Source organism: Lytechinus pictus, chromosome 16 (assembly GCF_037042905.1).
Source record: "Lytechinus pictus isolate F3 Inbred chromosome 16, Lp3.0, whole genome shotgun sequence".
Lineage (NCBI taxonomy): Eukaryota > Metazoa > Echinodermata > Echinoidea > Temnopleuroida > Toxopneustidae > Lytechinus > Lytechinus pictus.
This window is the reverse complement of record NC_087260.1, coordinates 1,453,921-1,468,731: the sequence shown is the minus strand read 5'-3', so window position 1 is coordinate 1,468,731 and position 14,811 is coordinate 1,453,921. Positions and strand designations below refer to the sequence as shown.

The 14,811-nt window shown below is 36.4% G+C and overlaps 1 protein-coding gene across 2 annotated transcripts in view; it reads left to right on the top strand.

The window, feature by feature from the left end:
• The window catches only part of LOC129279645 (cohesin subunit SA-1-like), a 41,092-nt gene that overhangs the window by 6,445 nt on the left and 19,836 nt on the right, over positions 1-14,811 (top strand). Inside the window, exons 1-10 of one of the 2 annotated variants that reach the window (XM_064111639.1) lie at positions 684-731; positions 1,303-1,393; positions 2,769-2,787; positions 3,763-3,876; positions 5,559-5,732; positions 6,060-6,264; positions 7,196-7,421; positions 10,669-10,792; positions 11,453-11,631; positions 12,803-13,019. In XM_064111639.1, coding sequence (XP_063967709.1) covers positions 1,320-1,393; positions 2,769-2,787; positions 3,763-3,876; positions 5,559-5,732; positions 6,060-6,264; positions 7,196-7,421; positions 10,669-10,792; positions 11,453-11,631; positions 12,803-13,019 — 1,332 coding nt within the window. In that variant the 5' untranslated portion in view covers positions 684-731; positions 1,303-1,319. Of the gene's footprint in view, positions 1-683; positions 732-1,302; positions 1,394-2,768; positions 2,788-3,762; positions 3,877-5,558; positions 5,733-6,059; positions 6,265-7,195; positions 7,422-10,668; positions 10,793-11,452; positions 11,632-12,802; positions 13,020-14,811 lie in introns of those variants that run through there. The other variant, XM_064111640.1, reaches the window with a different exon arrangement.

The window sequence follows — 14,811 nt, the reverse complement described above, 5'->3', positions numbered from 1 at the left end:
AAGTTGTTTTTTTGTTAGGGTTTAGCTGAGGCCTGGTGTTTTTAGAGCCCTTGTGAGTAATGTACCTGCCGGATTGCCTTCTGGGCAAGTTCCTTAAACTGCGAGTGAACAGGGCATTAAGATCAGGCACCAGTCCCGGTAGATATATTTTTAAGTGCTGTTTAATGTAATTTCATTATTATTATTAGTTATTTATGGTAAAGTGCTTTGATCATATTTTTGGTAAAGCACTATATAAGTACCTGTTATGTATGTATGTATGTATTTCATCAGGTAAAGTCCGCAAGTCTGCAATTCGACCGGGTCGAGTTGTCCAGGTCACTTGTTCAGGCTGTCCGGCCCCCACATTATAATCTACAAAGGTCAAAGCAAAATATTTGGTTACAATTACACTTTTTAAACTTGCATGCAGTAAAGCGATGTGGTGTAAGGTTTAATAATCTAGACAAATCAAGCACTATTGGCTCGCTGTCCATTGGCCGGTCCTGCATACGCTCATTTAGGCTGCTTGCTGCTGTTTGTTGTTGCTTGTCCTTTAGCTTGCATCCTTGCTCGTATTTGCTTGTTACTGCTACTCATCTTTGCTTGTATGACATTTTGTTTAATAGACAGGAATAACCTTTGCTGGTGATTTATTTTTATAATAATTTCTGACATTTTACAACCATCCCAAACACAGACGGTACTGTACGACGCTACCGCAAGATTGGACTGTAAGCTGATATTTGAATGTAAATACACAGTATTCACCCTTTACCAAAGTGTTAAACAGTCTTTGAGTAGAATTAAATCAGTGCAAATAGAGTCTAGAGGTCTTATGACAAGATTCCCTTGTTTTATCATTTTTATGAGAGAAATAATGATGGTCATCTCACCTGTGGTTTATTACTGAAGAGTAACGAGGTGGTTTTTCAGGCACTCACACCAAAATCACTTTGCTTGCTTTTAATTGTACTTGCTTACTTGACTTTCATCTAGATACCCCTCCTTTCCTATTCCTGGATCAGCCCTCTTTACAGTAACACAGTACAGTTCTTGCTTTCACAATCAGAGATTTTTGTGCTCTTTATTGTTATTTGTGCTCGATTGCCAATATCCCTCTGCAATGACTAGCAAAAAGGTTCACTAAGTGTTTGTGCACATCTATAAATTTTGTGGAAGCAACACCGTTGGATACAAAATTCTAACTTCTACACTGCGTAGTAGGCCTACAAAAGTACAATGAAATTTGGTCGAAGAAAATTTAATTTGGATGAGTCTTATGTCTTACATGTACATTTCATTTTTGTCTTGACATTGCAGTCCATTTTCTGATCACCATGCCTGCCACAAGAGGCATTGGAGATAGGTCTCCAGCTCAAGAATCTGACTTCACAAATGCAGAAAGTATACAGTAAGTTTGACTAGATACCAGTTTCTACTTGCCCAGCGGCCATATGTATTCAAAGTCAACCATAAGTTTACCAAGTTAAATTTTGTGCATATAAAGTAGCTTCTGAAGGTCTCCATTACAAAGAAATAAGACAAAAAGAACACACATGTCAAAATGTTTAGTTTGGGTGGTCTCACAATGTACTGTGAAACAAAGTAGTTTGAAGCAGTTGTTTCTATGAGCTAAAATTATATACTAAAACCCACCCAATGACTTGATTTGGGATTTTTCTCATGCTTGAGTGAACACCGAGCTTTATTACGTTGTTTTCTCCTTATTCTTTGAACATCTCACTGAATTTCTTGTACTTTCAATCAAGTATTTTTGTGGGTTATTATTGATCAATTTTGACAAGCTATAGAGCTCAGGATGTACTTTCAAGCTCAATAAAAGTCTCAAAATTCATTTTGGGTGACTTACGGTACATGTATTGTTGGTTTGGGGCTCCATATCACATATGTACTCAGTAGTCATTGCCTACTCAGAAATGAAGATCAGTGAAATGATCATACGAGAAATGATGAAACTGAATGAACTGTTTCAGCCATTTCCCTTTTTTCTGATCACAAATTAAGAAATCTGTGTGTTTTTAACTAAATTACAATGTCAATGAATAAGACATATCTTTACGAAGTGTAAATGGTAACTTATTTACAACACATAATATTGCTATTAGTGAGCAGATGTCATGATGATGATAAACATACAAGATAAAGACATTGATCTTGGATTGTTCCCATGTGTATTAGTGTTGTGCAAGTACAAGTTTATTCTCTCTCTCCCCTTTAATAGTGACACTGACAATTGTATAATATGTTGATGTTTGGTATAAAGATAGCGATGCTAAGGTGGACTGAAAGTGAAATTAGCCAAAGCTTGCAGCCAGGGGATTGTTTCACAAAGAAGTGAGTGTGACATAGAGTCATTGTGAATTGCACATGATATGTAACACACTCTTATAAATATGCATGTCCTCTTAGTGTGATTTTGCCAATAAAGTGACGCCTTTCATACCGTGCATAACTAGGAATTTAAGTGTGATTCTAAGTCATGCTTAAATCATTGTGAAACACCCCCCCCCCCCCCAGAAATCACAATTTCTGTTTGACAAAGCAAAAAATGTGAATGCACGATATTGTCTGTCACTGTTGGGATTGCGATACTGTATATTCCATCTATTTTACATACAAGTAGGTCAAAGCTACTTGTAATGTTACAAAACTTCTCAAATTACAAGGTCAATTCCCAAACAAGGTAATTATTTTTGTCATGTTATTAATTTCATTATTTTAGTTTGGTTACATTCTCTCTTCTTTTTCTCCCTATTTTAAAACAGCTCAGATGAAGGCGCGCTGGTGAGTGTGTAATTAACTCTTTGAGTTATTTAATTGACGATTGTTTGGTACAGATACTCAAAATAGTGGTGATATCAATAATTCAGTCGGTTCTTAAGAGACGCCTATGAAAGAGGCTATATGCATGTGGAAGATTTGTTTCTTTATTTTATGTAGGGCTAATATACATGTAAGCGTATTTTCAAGAGAAAGTTTATTGAATTTCACCTTACAATTATTTTTTTATCATGTTAGAACAAAATTTGTAGTATTGTTTATATTGTCAATGTAGTTACAGTATAAGTTATTTTTTATTTTTCATTACTTTGAATAAATTTTGATTCTTTTGCTGATTCTTATATACTCTTATTTTGAAAATTAAGATTATAAATTGATAGTTGTTAAAAATATGGATTTTAATGAAGAGAATATTTTTCTCTCAAAACAGGTTTCTGGATCTGTCTAATTATGCCTTGAATTGCAGAGCTTATTATGCACAGTTTAATGGCCAACTTGGAAGCACACTTTTCTAGTTTATCCTATCTGTACCATTATTATGAACTGAGCATTTATAAGACTTCAAAAACCTTTTCAAGAAATAAAAGATATGATTACGAATGACACCTATTAAGTGTTATATATTATTATATTATTATATTTAGTGTTTAAAACACCAAATATTACAAAATCATAGTTTTCTTAATAAATACTAGTTTGAGAAAGTTAAATTCTATAGTATAAGCACACAATGGAATGGCTAGTGTAAATTAGTCTGCTGTGCAAACCCTTTCCTCAAGTAAAGGATCTGAATTGCAGCCTACTCATGCCTTGTGTTCTGAAGGCCCTCGAATTGAAACAGCAAGTTTTATATGTGGTAGTCTTTGCTTGGAGACACACTTGTTGATCAAAGTTTCAATCATTGTATGTGCCTGCAGACTAAGTGTAAATGCCCCCTCAGATTGCTTTGAAATTGATGATTTTGACTTATATTTGCAGCATGGACGACGAGGAAAGAAAGGGAAAGCTAGAGCAAGAGATGATGAATCAGAGGCTAGTGCAGAACCTGTTACAATGTTTGAGATCGTTAGACATGGAAAGAGCGCCCTTCAGGTAAGTGGTTTATTGACGCACTAAGGTGAGAGAGGGGATCCTTGTGGTACTCCAGGCCGCATCAGAGGCCAGTGCAGAATATGTCACAATGTTTGAAATCGTTAGACAGGCAAAGAGTGCTCCTCAGGGTAGTGAATTATTGAAATAATGAGGTGAGAGATTGTTCAAAAGTCATTGGAGTTCAACAGTCAGACCGCAGGTCCCTATGCTAATGAGCAAAAAGGCCAGATTCATCCAAATCATCTCGTGGCTGAATCCTCCTTGCAAAATCTCGTGATTCGTGAGATTTTTTTTCTCTAAGAATTTACCTGTTTTAACCTCAAGTTAAATGAAATATTATTGCACCATCAGGTAGAGTAAAAGTTACTCTTTCATATTGGTCATTTATTTTGTATACAATGTTTTGTTAAATAAGTAAATTTCTGGCCTGAAAATGTGCCTCAAAACGGAATTTTCTTCCTCTGTTTTCTTTTGTAAATTGTGCAAAACTTTTTATTTTGAGCCTCAATGATATCTATATCACCATAAAGCTGAACTTCTGTACTTTCTCACAATGCCACTCTTGATATGCGGCACCTTTTAATTGGGTCAAGATCACACTTTTCCCACCAAGGTACAAGACGAGATTTCTGAAATTTTGTACTTGCAAGAAATCCAGAGTTCTGATTGGCTGGATAAGGTTCACAGAACAACAGGCGCGGGGTATTTGAGGAGATTACCACATGGGAAATGTGACCTTCCCACGAACCCAGGCACTGGGACCGTTGGAATTTGCCATTGTGTGGTCTCTTTGACCAATCAGAGTGCAGTATTCTTGTTTTCAAACTGTTTTATGTACTTGGCAAATGAAAAGTGTGATCTTGACCCGATTAAACCAATTCTTATTTTGAAACCTATATCATTTCAAAGCATACATATTCAGCTTTATCATGATATAAAAATCATTTGGGCTCAAACAAAAATAAAGTGTGAAAATAGCAGCTTTTGTCAGGTGAAAATATTTATTTTGTAGCATATTTTAGATCAAAATTTTAACCTATATTACAAAATCTTTGAATAAATTCAAACGCATGACCTGAAAGAAAGATTCTTCTTCTTTACAATGGTACCAAATTCATGAAATGATGCACAATTAGAGCAGCAATGACCGAATGAAAAGAGGTGTTTTGGTCCGCATCAAGCTCATTAAATATGCAAAACATCTCAAGTCATGAATATCACTTGGATGAAAGAAGCCACTTTCTTGGGACCTGCAGTCTGACTGTCAAGTTACCTGCAAGACTTTCTTTGAACCTATAATTTTGCGTATAACTGATTGCAACCAAACTTGAGATATTGATGTGCTAGGGCCATATTATCATGCTGTAGGGAGGTCTCATACTAAGGTCAAGGATTGTTTGGGTCCCACTTGTTATCATAACAAAATTAAAACTAAGGGAATGGTGCCATTTGATTTGTTGAATGCAAACTTGTCTTCGAAATTTGGTATTCATTACTTTGAAAGTCTATATCATTCAAGGACCTTGATGCCATACATGTACATCATATTATATCTACAATATTTCATTACTATCCTGCTAAGATGTACATGTATAATGAGATGACTATGAAAAGGTCACTGAACTTCCGCAAGTAAGTGAAGCATGGTATCGCTACTGTCTTGTTTTTTTTTTTTATTACAGACTGTTGTTGATGACTGGATCGAGTCTTATAAAATCAACAGGGAGGAGGCTCTCTTGGATCTCATTAATTTCTTCATCCATAGCTCAGGATGTAAGGGAACTGTTACTGCGGAGATGATGACAACCATGGAACACAGTGACATCATTAGAAGGATGACCGAAGAGTTTGATGAGGTCAGTGAACTTTAGGCTTTCCATGTGGTGCCCTTATTTTTAGTGGTTATTTATTTCTTCACTTTGTTTCTGTTTGTTTTATTTCAAGGATATACATGTATTTGTAATTAACCTGTTGGAGACTGAGTCTGCATATATTCTGGAGTATATGGAAAACATGTGTTATGGCAAAATCATTCAATCTCCAATGTGTTAAATGAATAATAATAAGGTAAAAATCATCGGGGAGGGGGTTAAAAAAATGGTCGATTCAAAGCATTTTATTTTGAGAATTGTAGGGGTGACTTTTGCTCATGCATTTACCTTTGCTGTATTTTCATATCTCAGGAAACCGGCGACTACCCGCTCATCATATCTGGCCAGTTCTACAAGAAGTTCCGGAGCAGTTTCTGCGACTTTGTGAGCGTCCTAGTGAGACAGTGTCAGTACAGTATCCTATACGATCAGTACATGGCTGATAATATCATCTCCCTTTTGACAGGGCTTAGTGACTCCCAGGTCAGGGCCTTCAGACATACTAGTACCCTCGCCGGTAAGTAAACAGTATTGAGCCTTGTCAGTTGTGAAAACCTTCCTCTGTTTGTTTTCTTGTCGTTTTTTCTTTTTCTTGGGGGGAAGGGGCAAAATAAGGGTAGTGAATAGAATCTTAAAGAACAACTTTTTGTTCTTTAAGATTCTATTCATTATCCTTATTTTGCCCCTTTCCCTCAAGAAAAAAAAAAGATGCTGTCCTCTACGATCAGTACAATGTTGATGATATCATCTCCATTCTTACTGGGCAGAGTGATTCCCAGGTCAGGGCCTTCGGGCACACTAGTAATAATTATACTTGCTTATATAGCGCTTAACACTTACTTTGTCAGAAGTCTCTAAGCGCTCTACAGTATATGCAGCATAATTACCATGGCTTTAGCAGCGCAGCTGTTACGCGCGCTGCGTTTCAAGGAATAAATTCCTGCCAGGTACCCATTTACCTCACCTGGGTTGAGTGCAGCACATTGTGGATCAATTTCTTGCTAAAGGAAATTACGCCATGGTTGGGATTCGAACCCACGACCCTCTGTTTCAAAGTCACTAGTACACTCAGTGGTGAGAGGTACAGGGGCAAGTTCGTAACGATTTACAATAAAGGTAAATTTGCCACTCTTGTAACTACCTTGGAGACGTTAATCGTGATTGGATGTTAACCCTGCCATTTTTGGTCATAGCAAGTGGCAAGTTTCAAGTCTTTATGAAATGTGTCCTAGGGCTGGTGCATGTCAAGGGATGAGGGTGGTGGGAGGGGGGGGGGGAAGTGGGCCTTGGTTCTTGCAAATTTTTGGCATAGGAGTAATTAAATTATTCTACTTTGTACTTTGTGGTAGGCCTTAATAAAATGGGGCCAGTGAGAGGTGAAAATCTTTTATGTAAGATAATATATTGTTTCTACTTTCAGTTTATACTCCCATTTTTCATTTTCACAGCAATGAAACTGATGACAGCCCTTGTGAATGTTGCCCTCAACCTGAGCGTGAGTCTGGATAACACCCAGCGACAACACGACGCAGAACGTGCCAAGCAGTCGTCAAAACGAGCGAGTGAGAAGATCGAGCTACTCATGGCCAAGCGACAGGAGATCATGGAAAATACTGAAGAGATTCAACAGATGATGAATAACATCTTCAAAGGCATCTTTGTACACAGATACAGGTATGATTGTTTCTCCATATTTACTGCCATAGAGTGGTACAATATACATATTGCACAAACACAGGTGAGATAGTTTGTCATATTCACTGCCATTGAGTGGTATGATAATGCAATATGGAGCTTCTCATGGCCAAGCAACCGGAAATAATGGAAAATTCTGATGAGAATAAACAGATGATGAATAACTTCTTCAAAGAAATCTTTGTACATAGATAGGCTACAGGTGAGATAGTTTTACTGTCCTTGCATGGCACAATAGATGTATTGCACAGATACTGGTGAGATAGTTTATCATATTTGCTGCCCTTGCATGGCACAATAGATGTATTGCACAGATACAGGTGAGATAGTTTATCATATTTGCTGCCCTTGCATGGTACAATAGATGTATTGCACAGATACTGGTGAGATAGTTTATCATATTTGCTGCCCTTGCATGGTACAATAGATGTATTGCACAGATACTGGTGAGATAGTTTATCATATTTGCGCCCTTGCATGGAACAATAGATGTATTGCACAGATACTGGTGAGGTAGTTTGTCATATTCACTGCCGTTGAGTGGTATAATACATAAACTGCACAAACGCAGGTGAGGTAGTTAGCCATATTCTACATGTATGCCCTTTAGTGGAATAGCAAATATTTTGTACTGCAATATTGAAACTAATAATGGCAAAGCATTAGTTGATCAAGGAAAATACTAAATAGAATTAATATGATAAATCTTTAACCCTTCCGGTGCGACAGGCTTCCACAGAAGCCCAGCAAGTAGTTCACTTATACCATGGTCACATTTGTTCTACGGCGGCCGTACGGCAAGTTGAAAACAGCTGTTTCAACATTTTCTGTCCAACTGCTAGGGACAGTGATTTTCCGTTTCAAAAAATTGCTTTTTCCGTTTCAGAAAATCTCAAATTCCGTTTCAGCATGTCAGAAAACGGAAATTCCGTTTCCCCATAGACTTTGTACACACGGAAAAGTGACAATTCCGTTTACACATTGAATAGCAAAATCACAACACGCACACTCGCACTGGTCAAAATTTGTATCTGCTACTGTACCAACAACACAATAAAATCCGTTCTTATCGGATCTATGCGGGTGCATAAAATATTTTTACACACCCATTTTGCATGCATACATCCTCACCTTTCATATTATTAGCATTATTTCACGGTGAAATTATATTTCATCGATAATTTTGGGGTTTTTTGGACATCGTTATCATCAGTCAACGGCTATTGCCAATCCGCCATCTTGGATTTTAAGACCACGATATCGTGCTGTTACATCTTCAAATGTAGAGGGCAGCAACACACGACCGTGTAAGGAGTTGAACGATATGTGTGCATGTGAAGCCCAACCCGGCCGGCCGGGTACGGTGCGGGGTACAATCGAGTGTGCTGATGTCGAGTGCAGTCACGATGTGTGAATTGTCATGATAGTAGCGAAGTGAGATCGTGTTTTCTGGTTTTTTTTGGCCATTTAATATTCTCATTTTGTTGTGATTTTGGAGTAATTTCTGTTGCTATTCTGTGTATTTTGAGGGAAAATACGTTTTCTGTGATTTTCCGTTTGAAATGCCACTTTCCGTTTCAAAAGGCCCTTTCCGTGAATTCCGTCCGTTTTCCGCGATCGCGGAAAATCACTGTCCCTAAACTGCATACAGGTGGTTTGAATCAAAATTAATAAAACGGCTGTTTTTGACTCGCCGTATGGCCGCCGTAGAACAAATGTGACCATTGTTTTAGCTATGACAGGCTTCTACAGAAGTAGGCCCGTTTTGAAAGTCCATTTTTGATGCACGTGTACATGGCCTATTTTTCGGTCGTGTACACGTTGTAAACACTGAGAGCCAGTTATGTTACATAATGTGATAACTTGCTCATTAAATATGTGAGTTGGTTTCCACATGATAACTTATGAAATATTCAACAGATTTTTTAAAAATGTGGGTGTGTAGGTAGATGTAACCAAAATACAGTCCAAGTTTGAATTTGGAGTCCGCATGTCAAAGGTCACAGCTAATTATATATGCGAGTTGGTCTCCGCATGATAACTTTGGAAATATTAACCAGATATTAACAATGTTTGGTGTCTGGGTAAATGACACAGAAATACAGTCAGGTCACATCAAATGACCTGACTGTCATATCTTCTGTCAGAGATTATTATGGAAAGAATGAGTCTTAAGGTCAAAGGTCTAAATTTGTTCATTATATGTATGCATATTGGTTTCTGCACGATATTAAGTTCAATCATATTGAATGAATTTCTGATCGCGTTAAGAGGGGGCATCTTTGTCCTTTCGACCCGTCAAATACTCATTTAACTCTTTGAAATAACTTCAGGATATTACAAATCAAATACTGGTGCACAATCTTTAGGAACGAAATGATTTTATCATTATAATAGCTGTGTGGAAAAATCGAATTAAAGGAGACATATAATTTATGAAAGGAAAATACATGTACAAAAGGTGATTTTTAGTGAAAGAGTGAGCTCTCTGTCTTGCCATAACCCAAATCCCAAGCCCCAAGCTCACAAAAAAAAATAGATACCGACTTTGGTCGTGCATTTTTATATGATCACCATTATCAATATTTACTTTCGCGAAGATATCATCTCACGTTATTAATATAGAAAATGGAAGGTGATATAGAATTTAATGGGAAATGACAATTATGATTGCAGTTTTAAATGGTTTTCGGGACATTATATGAGAAACTAGAAAAAATTGCTAAATTTTCTACATGATGGCCAAGATGCAGTAGGATGAAAGGCCCACAAATTCAAGCTAGAAAGAAAAATGTCTGACCTTTCATCTCTACATTTACTAAACATCCTGAAAACATACCAGTTTGGTGCCATTAGCAATTAAATCGTAAACACCGCCACAGATCCAAATGCCAGCTGTGTACCCAAAACGGCTCCGCTGCAGGGAGAACTCTTCGGTTTCGCGGGCCCGCATCCAAGGGTTAAAGGCGTCTTTGCACATAGATACGGATGAGATAATTAATTGAATCCATTGCCCTTTATTTTGTGCACATTGTAAAGATGAAGCCTTTGCCTAATGATTTTGTTTAATTCCCATAGGCTTTGTACAGTGGTCACTCGGTAAAGTACAGTATGCCTCTCACCTGTGCTACTTTTCATATATTCTATGTTACTAATTTAAATAAAACAAAGGAGTTATTCTCTTTATTCATATTTTATCTGATATTTATTTTTTTGTGTGTGATAGGGACACTCAGCCTGAGATCAGAGGAATCTGTATGGGCGAGATTGGTGTTTGGATGAAGAATTACAGTGAGATGTTTCTCAGTGATAGCTATCTCAAGTATGTTGGATGGACACTCCATGACAAGGTAGTAATGAGCCAAACCAACCTTAAGATTAAGAATTTGAGATATTTATTGAGCTTGATAAAAAATACTTCCTAAAGACCAGCGCACACTCATGTAATGTATCTCTTATTTCATTTAAACTTTACAACTTCAAATTTTAACAGTATGAAGAAAAAGAAAAAAAAATTATTCTTTTAGATGAGTTTTCTAATTTTATATTTTGATTACTTTTTTATTGTTGTGAAGCCCACCCAGCAAATGATCCAACAAAAAGTTTGAAGTTAATAAAGAGAGAATCTAACAAGCATGACAAAGAAATTTTCATTAAAATCTGATGTATAATAAGAGTGTAATGGCATTGTTAAATAGTTGTAGTTGTATACACATTATGGGTGGTATGCAAATATGGGGAATATTTCTTTTGAATTTTGTGATGTGAAATATTTTAAATTTCTCATTGTCATTGTTCTAACAATTTTTGGCTCAATTAAGAGGGTCCTTATTGCCATTTCTGTACCGAATGGAAACATTGTATAATTGAAACAATAAAAAAGGAAAGAATGAGTGAGTGATATCATCGACTCTCAGTTTGTGAAAAATGAGCAAAGTTTTTTAAACATCACAACTTTCTTATTTTACTGTAAGCTGTAATTTATCAAACACACTATCTTTTCTACACAGGTTGGCGATGTCCGCAACAAGTGTCTTGTTGCCCTGTATTCTCTGTATGGAAATATTGAGCTTGTCCCCAAGCTGGAGCTGTTCACCAATCGCTTCAAGGATCGGGTGGTTAGTATGACGCTGGACAAAGAGACAGACGTAGCGGTCAACGCTATCAAGGTGGTCACTCTTATCTTGAAGTAAGTGTACCGGTTCATTACAGGTGGACCAATAGTTAGGTCTCTTTGACTGTAGTACACAATGTCAGGGGTTTGAAAATTGAAAATAAAGAACGAAAGAATGCGACTGTGTGTACAATACAATGGAAATATTTGTAGACCCTTGTGCACCTAACCAGGTAGCATGTGTAGGGAATAGGCCAACTTAATGACCCTGACCCGCAGGCCTTACCCCATACCATATTACATACACACAATGGAATCACCTCAGAACCCATGGAAGAGATAGATTTCCTATAGTCACAGCTGAACTTGGTGCCCTTCCGATGTCATTACATTTGTGTCTCTTTGCCATTTCTTTGTATAATTTGTTTTTCCTTGCATAATTGTTTATATTACATAGGTTATGTAGATTTGAATCATTGATAGGTCAGTACGCCATCATGTCACCAAAGCTGGAAGGATCGCATTTGTTGAATTCTAGGATTTGACGTCACCTCAGTGAATATAACTGCATTTTATTATAAACTACAGCATTATATACTTGATGTATGCGCTAGTGTTTACGCGCCGATTGCATGAAAAATGTGCTTGCTGTAATTTTCCAAAATTTTTCTGTAATGACGTAGATGACACAGATGGATCAGAGCTGCAGCAAGCATTTCAAGTTAATCAAAGAACCAGATAATGAATGCAGTATCTGATGGTGAATCTACATAGACTATATAACATAACAGATAATGCCTGGTCTAATCTTTTTGATAGCTATATTTTTCCATCAGGAGAATGAAATGCTATATTCAAACTCTTCGGGTAAAATATAATCCCTTGTTAATAATATAACTCCATCAGGGAAATGAAATGCTATATTCAAACTCTAGGTAGGCAATATCTGTATAATACTAGTATTTTGCTATTATGTGTTCCCATGTACACTTGTTTTTTTTTTTCATTGTGAACTCTGGGAAATGAATTTGATACAAATAAAAGTCCAAATAAACAGATGGGTTACACAAGCATTAGAAGATTAATTGATTAATGTGTAAGATAATCATAGAAAGCTGGGAGAGGAGCAAATATTGAAAGAAAATAATGCAGCAAAAAAACAAATATGGAGCAGTTGATATGACTTTTACTGAGACAGTGGAATACAATGATTAATTGAAATTGATTCAATTATTATCATTGAAAGATACAACGAGGACATCTTGAGCGCCGAGGATTGCGAGAATGTCTATCAGCTGGTCTACTCCTCCAGCAGAGCCGTGGCGCAGGCTGCCGGGGAGTTCCTCAATGAACGTCTTTTCAAACGGGAAGACCAGGAGAGTGGAAAGGTCAAACGAACTAAGAGGAGGAATATAAATGCACCCCTGATCAAAGATCTTGTGCAGTTCTTCATCGAGAGCGAGGTAACATGGTTGAGCTTGTTGTATACTGTATGGTGACATTTGTGAGAAATTGTATGAACTGTGTGTGGCCTCTCATTGACTGTGTGTTATAAATACACAGTCTTGAAATATACATTTTCAGATATCTACTATTACTGCAGAGAATAAATTGACCTATAATTGTATTTGTATAGAGAAACTAAAATGTTTTAGAAAGTAAATTGTTTTGTTAATTGGAAACATAATTGTTGCAGTACTATAAATGTAATGAGTAGTTAATTAGGATGTTATCATTCAAGTGGGTCTATATTACTAGACTACACTAGCATTATGGGTCAGGAAATTGGCCAGGTATGAGTAGTTGAGACTGGAGATGGCGCTATTGGTTCGTATCTGCTTTAGCTGATTTTATGCTCAAGTCGTCATCTTGTTATACTTAGTGTTTTTTTTTTTTTTTTCTATTTTTTTTTTTTTGGGGGGGGTCTATGCTTGTTATAGGCATGTTTTTAATAGGAGACTACATTCTGCAAGCTCCAATTTTTAGCAGCCTCCTACATTTGTTCCCAACTTGGTTATATTGATATCTCGACTACTAGAGTGTACATAAAACTTTGGTATATGTTCATTACTTACATGTATATCATGATTAAAAAACCCAAACATTGAATTGTATTTGTTGAAAATGGAAATTAATAAAGAAAAAAAAGAACTACTTTGATTTGATTTGATTTACCAATATAAAAACAATACATATAAAATTACAACAAAATATAATACATGATAAAAATAACATTGGATGGATCGCCCTACTCAGCTGAGCCATTACAGCACAACTGTTCTGCCGAGGGGTCCAGATATATTAAATAAACATGAAATTCATATTACAAAAATAAATTCATTAACAAATTTGTGTAACATAAAGGCGATATCAGCTAAAGGGAGAAAGAACAGCGACCCCACCCCATCCCACCCTACAGTAAAAACCGAGTACCTAACCCCTTCCACCACCCACCCAAAAGTGCCCCAAGTTATATGTTTGAACTTTGGTTTAAAGGGAAATAGTTTTCAGGATTTGGTCATTAAGTGTCCTAATGAATGTATTATAATTGGGAGATAATTTTATAGAAGGAGGTAAAGAATTAAATTGGGAGGCCCCACGGTATGAAAACATTCGATGACACGATTCAGTACGTGGCTTTGGTAAAGATAAGTTTCCACTTGAGCGTAAGGAATAGTTGTAATAAATAGTATTAAAATAATCTTTTAAGTAAGGGGCACTGAGATCATGAATGATTTTGAAAACCATGGAGTTTATATGTTTTTGTCGACGACATTCCAAAGATTCCCAATTTAATATTTGGTGAATACTACAGTTCGATATATGTTTGAATGGACTTATCCCAAGTATTATTCTTCCAGCTCTGTTTTGCAACTTTTGCAATTGTGTAACACATTTTTTGTTACTAGAATCGTATACTACATCAGCATAGTCAAAAATAGGAAGAATAATCGATTGGTAGATACATTTCAAGCTATCCTCATTAAAACTGTGTCGAAGACGGCCCAAAAAACTTACGAGTTTGCTTACCTTTTCAGTCAAGTATTTAATATGTTTGTCCCATTTTAACTGCTGATCAATAACCACTCCAAGATATTTAGCACTTTCTTTCGGTTGAATTAACTTTCCCTGTATACTTATTTGAAGTGGGGAACACTTATTTAACATAGTGCGGGATCCAATCAACAAACATTCTGTTTTATCAAAGTTTAAACTCAACTTATTAGAACACATCCATTTATAAATATGGTTTAA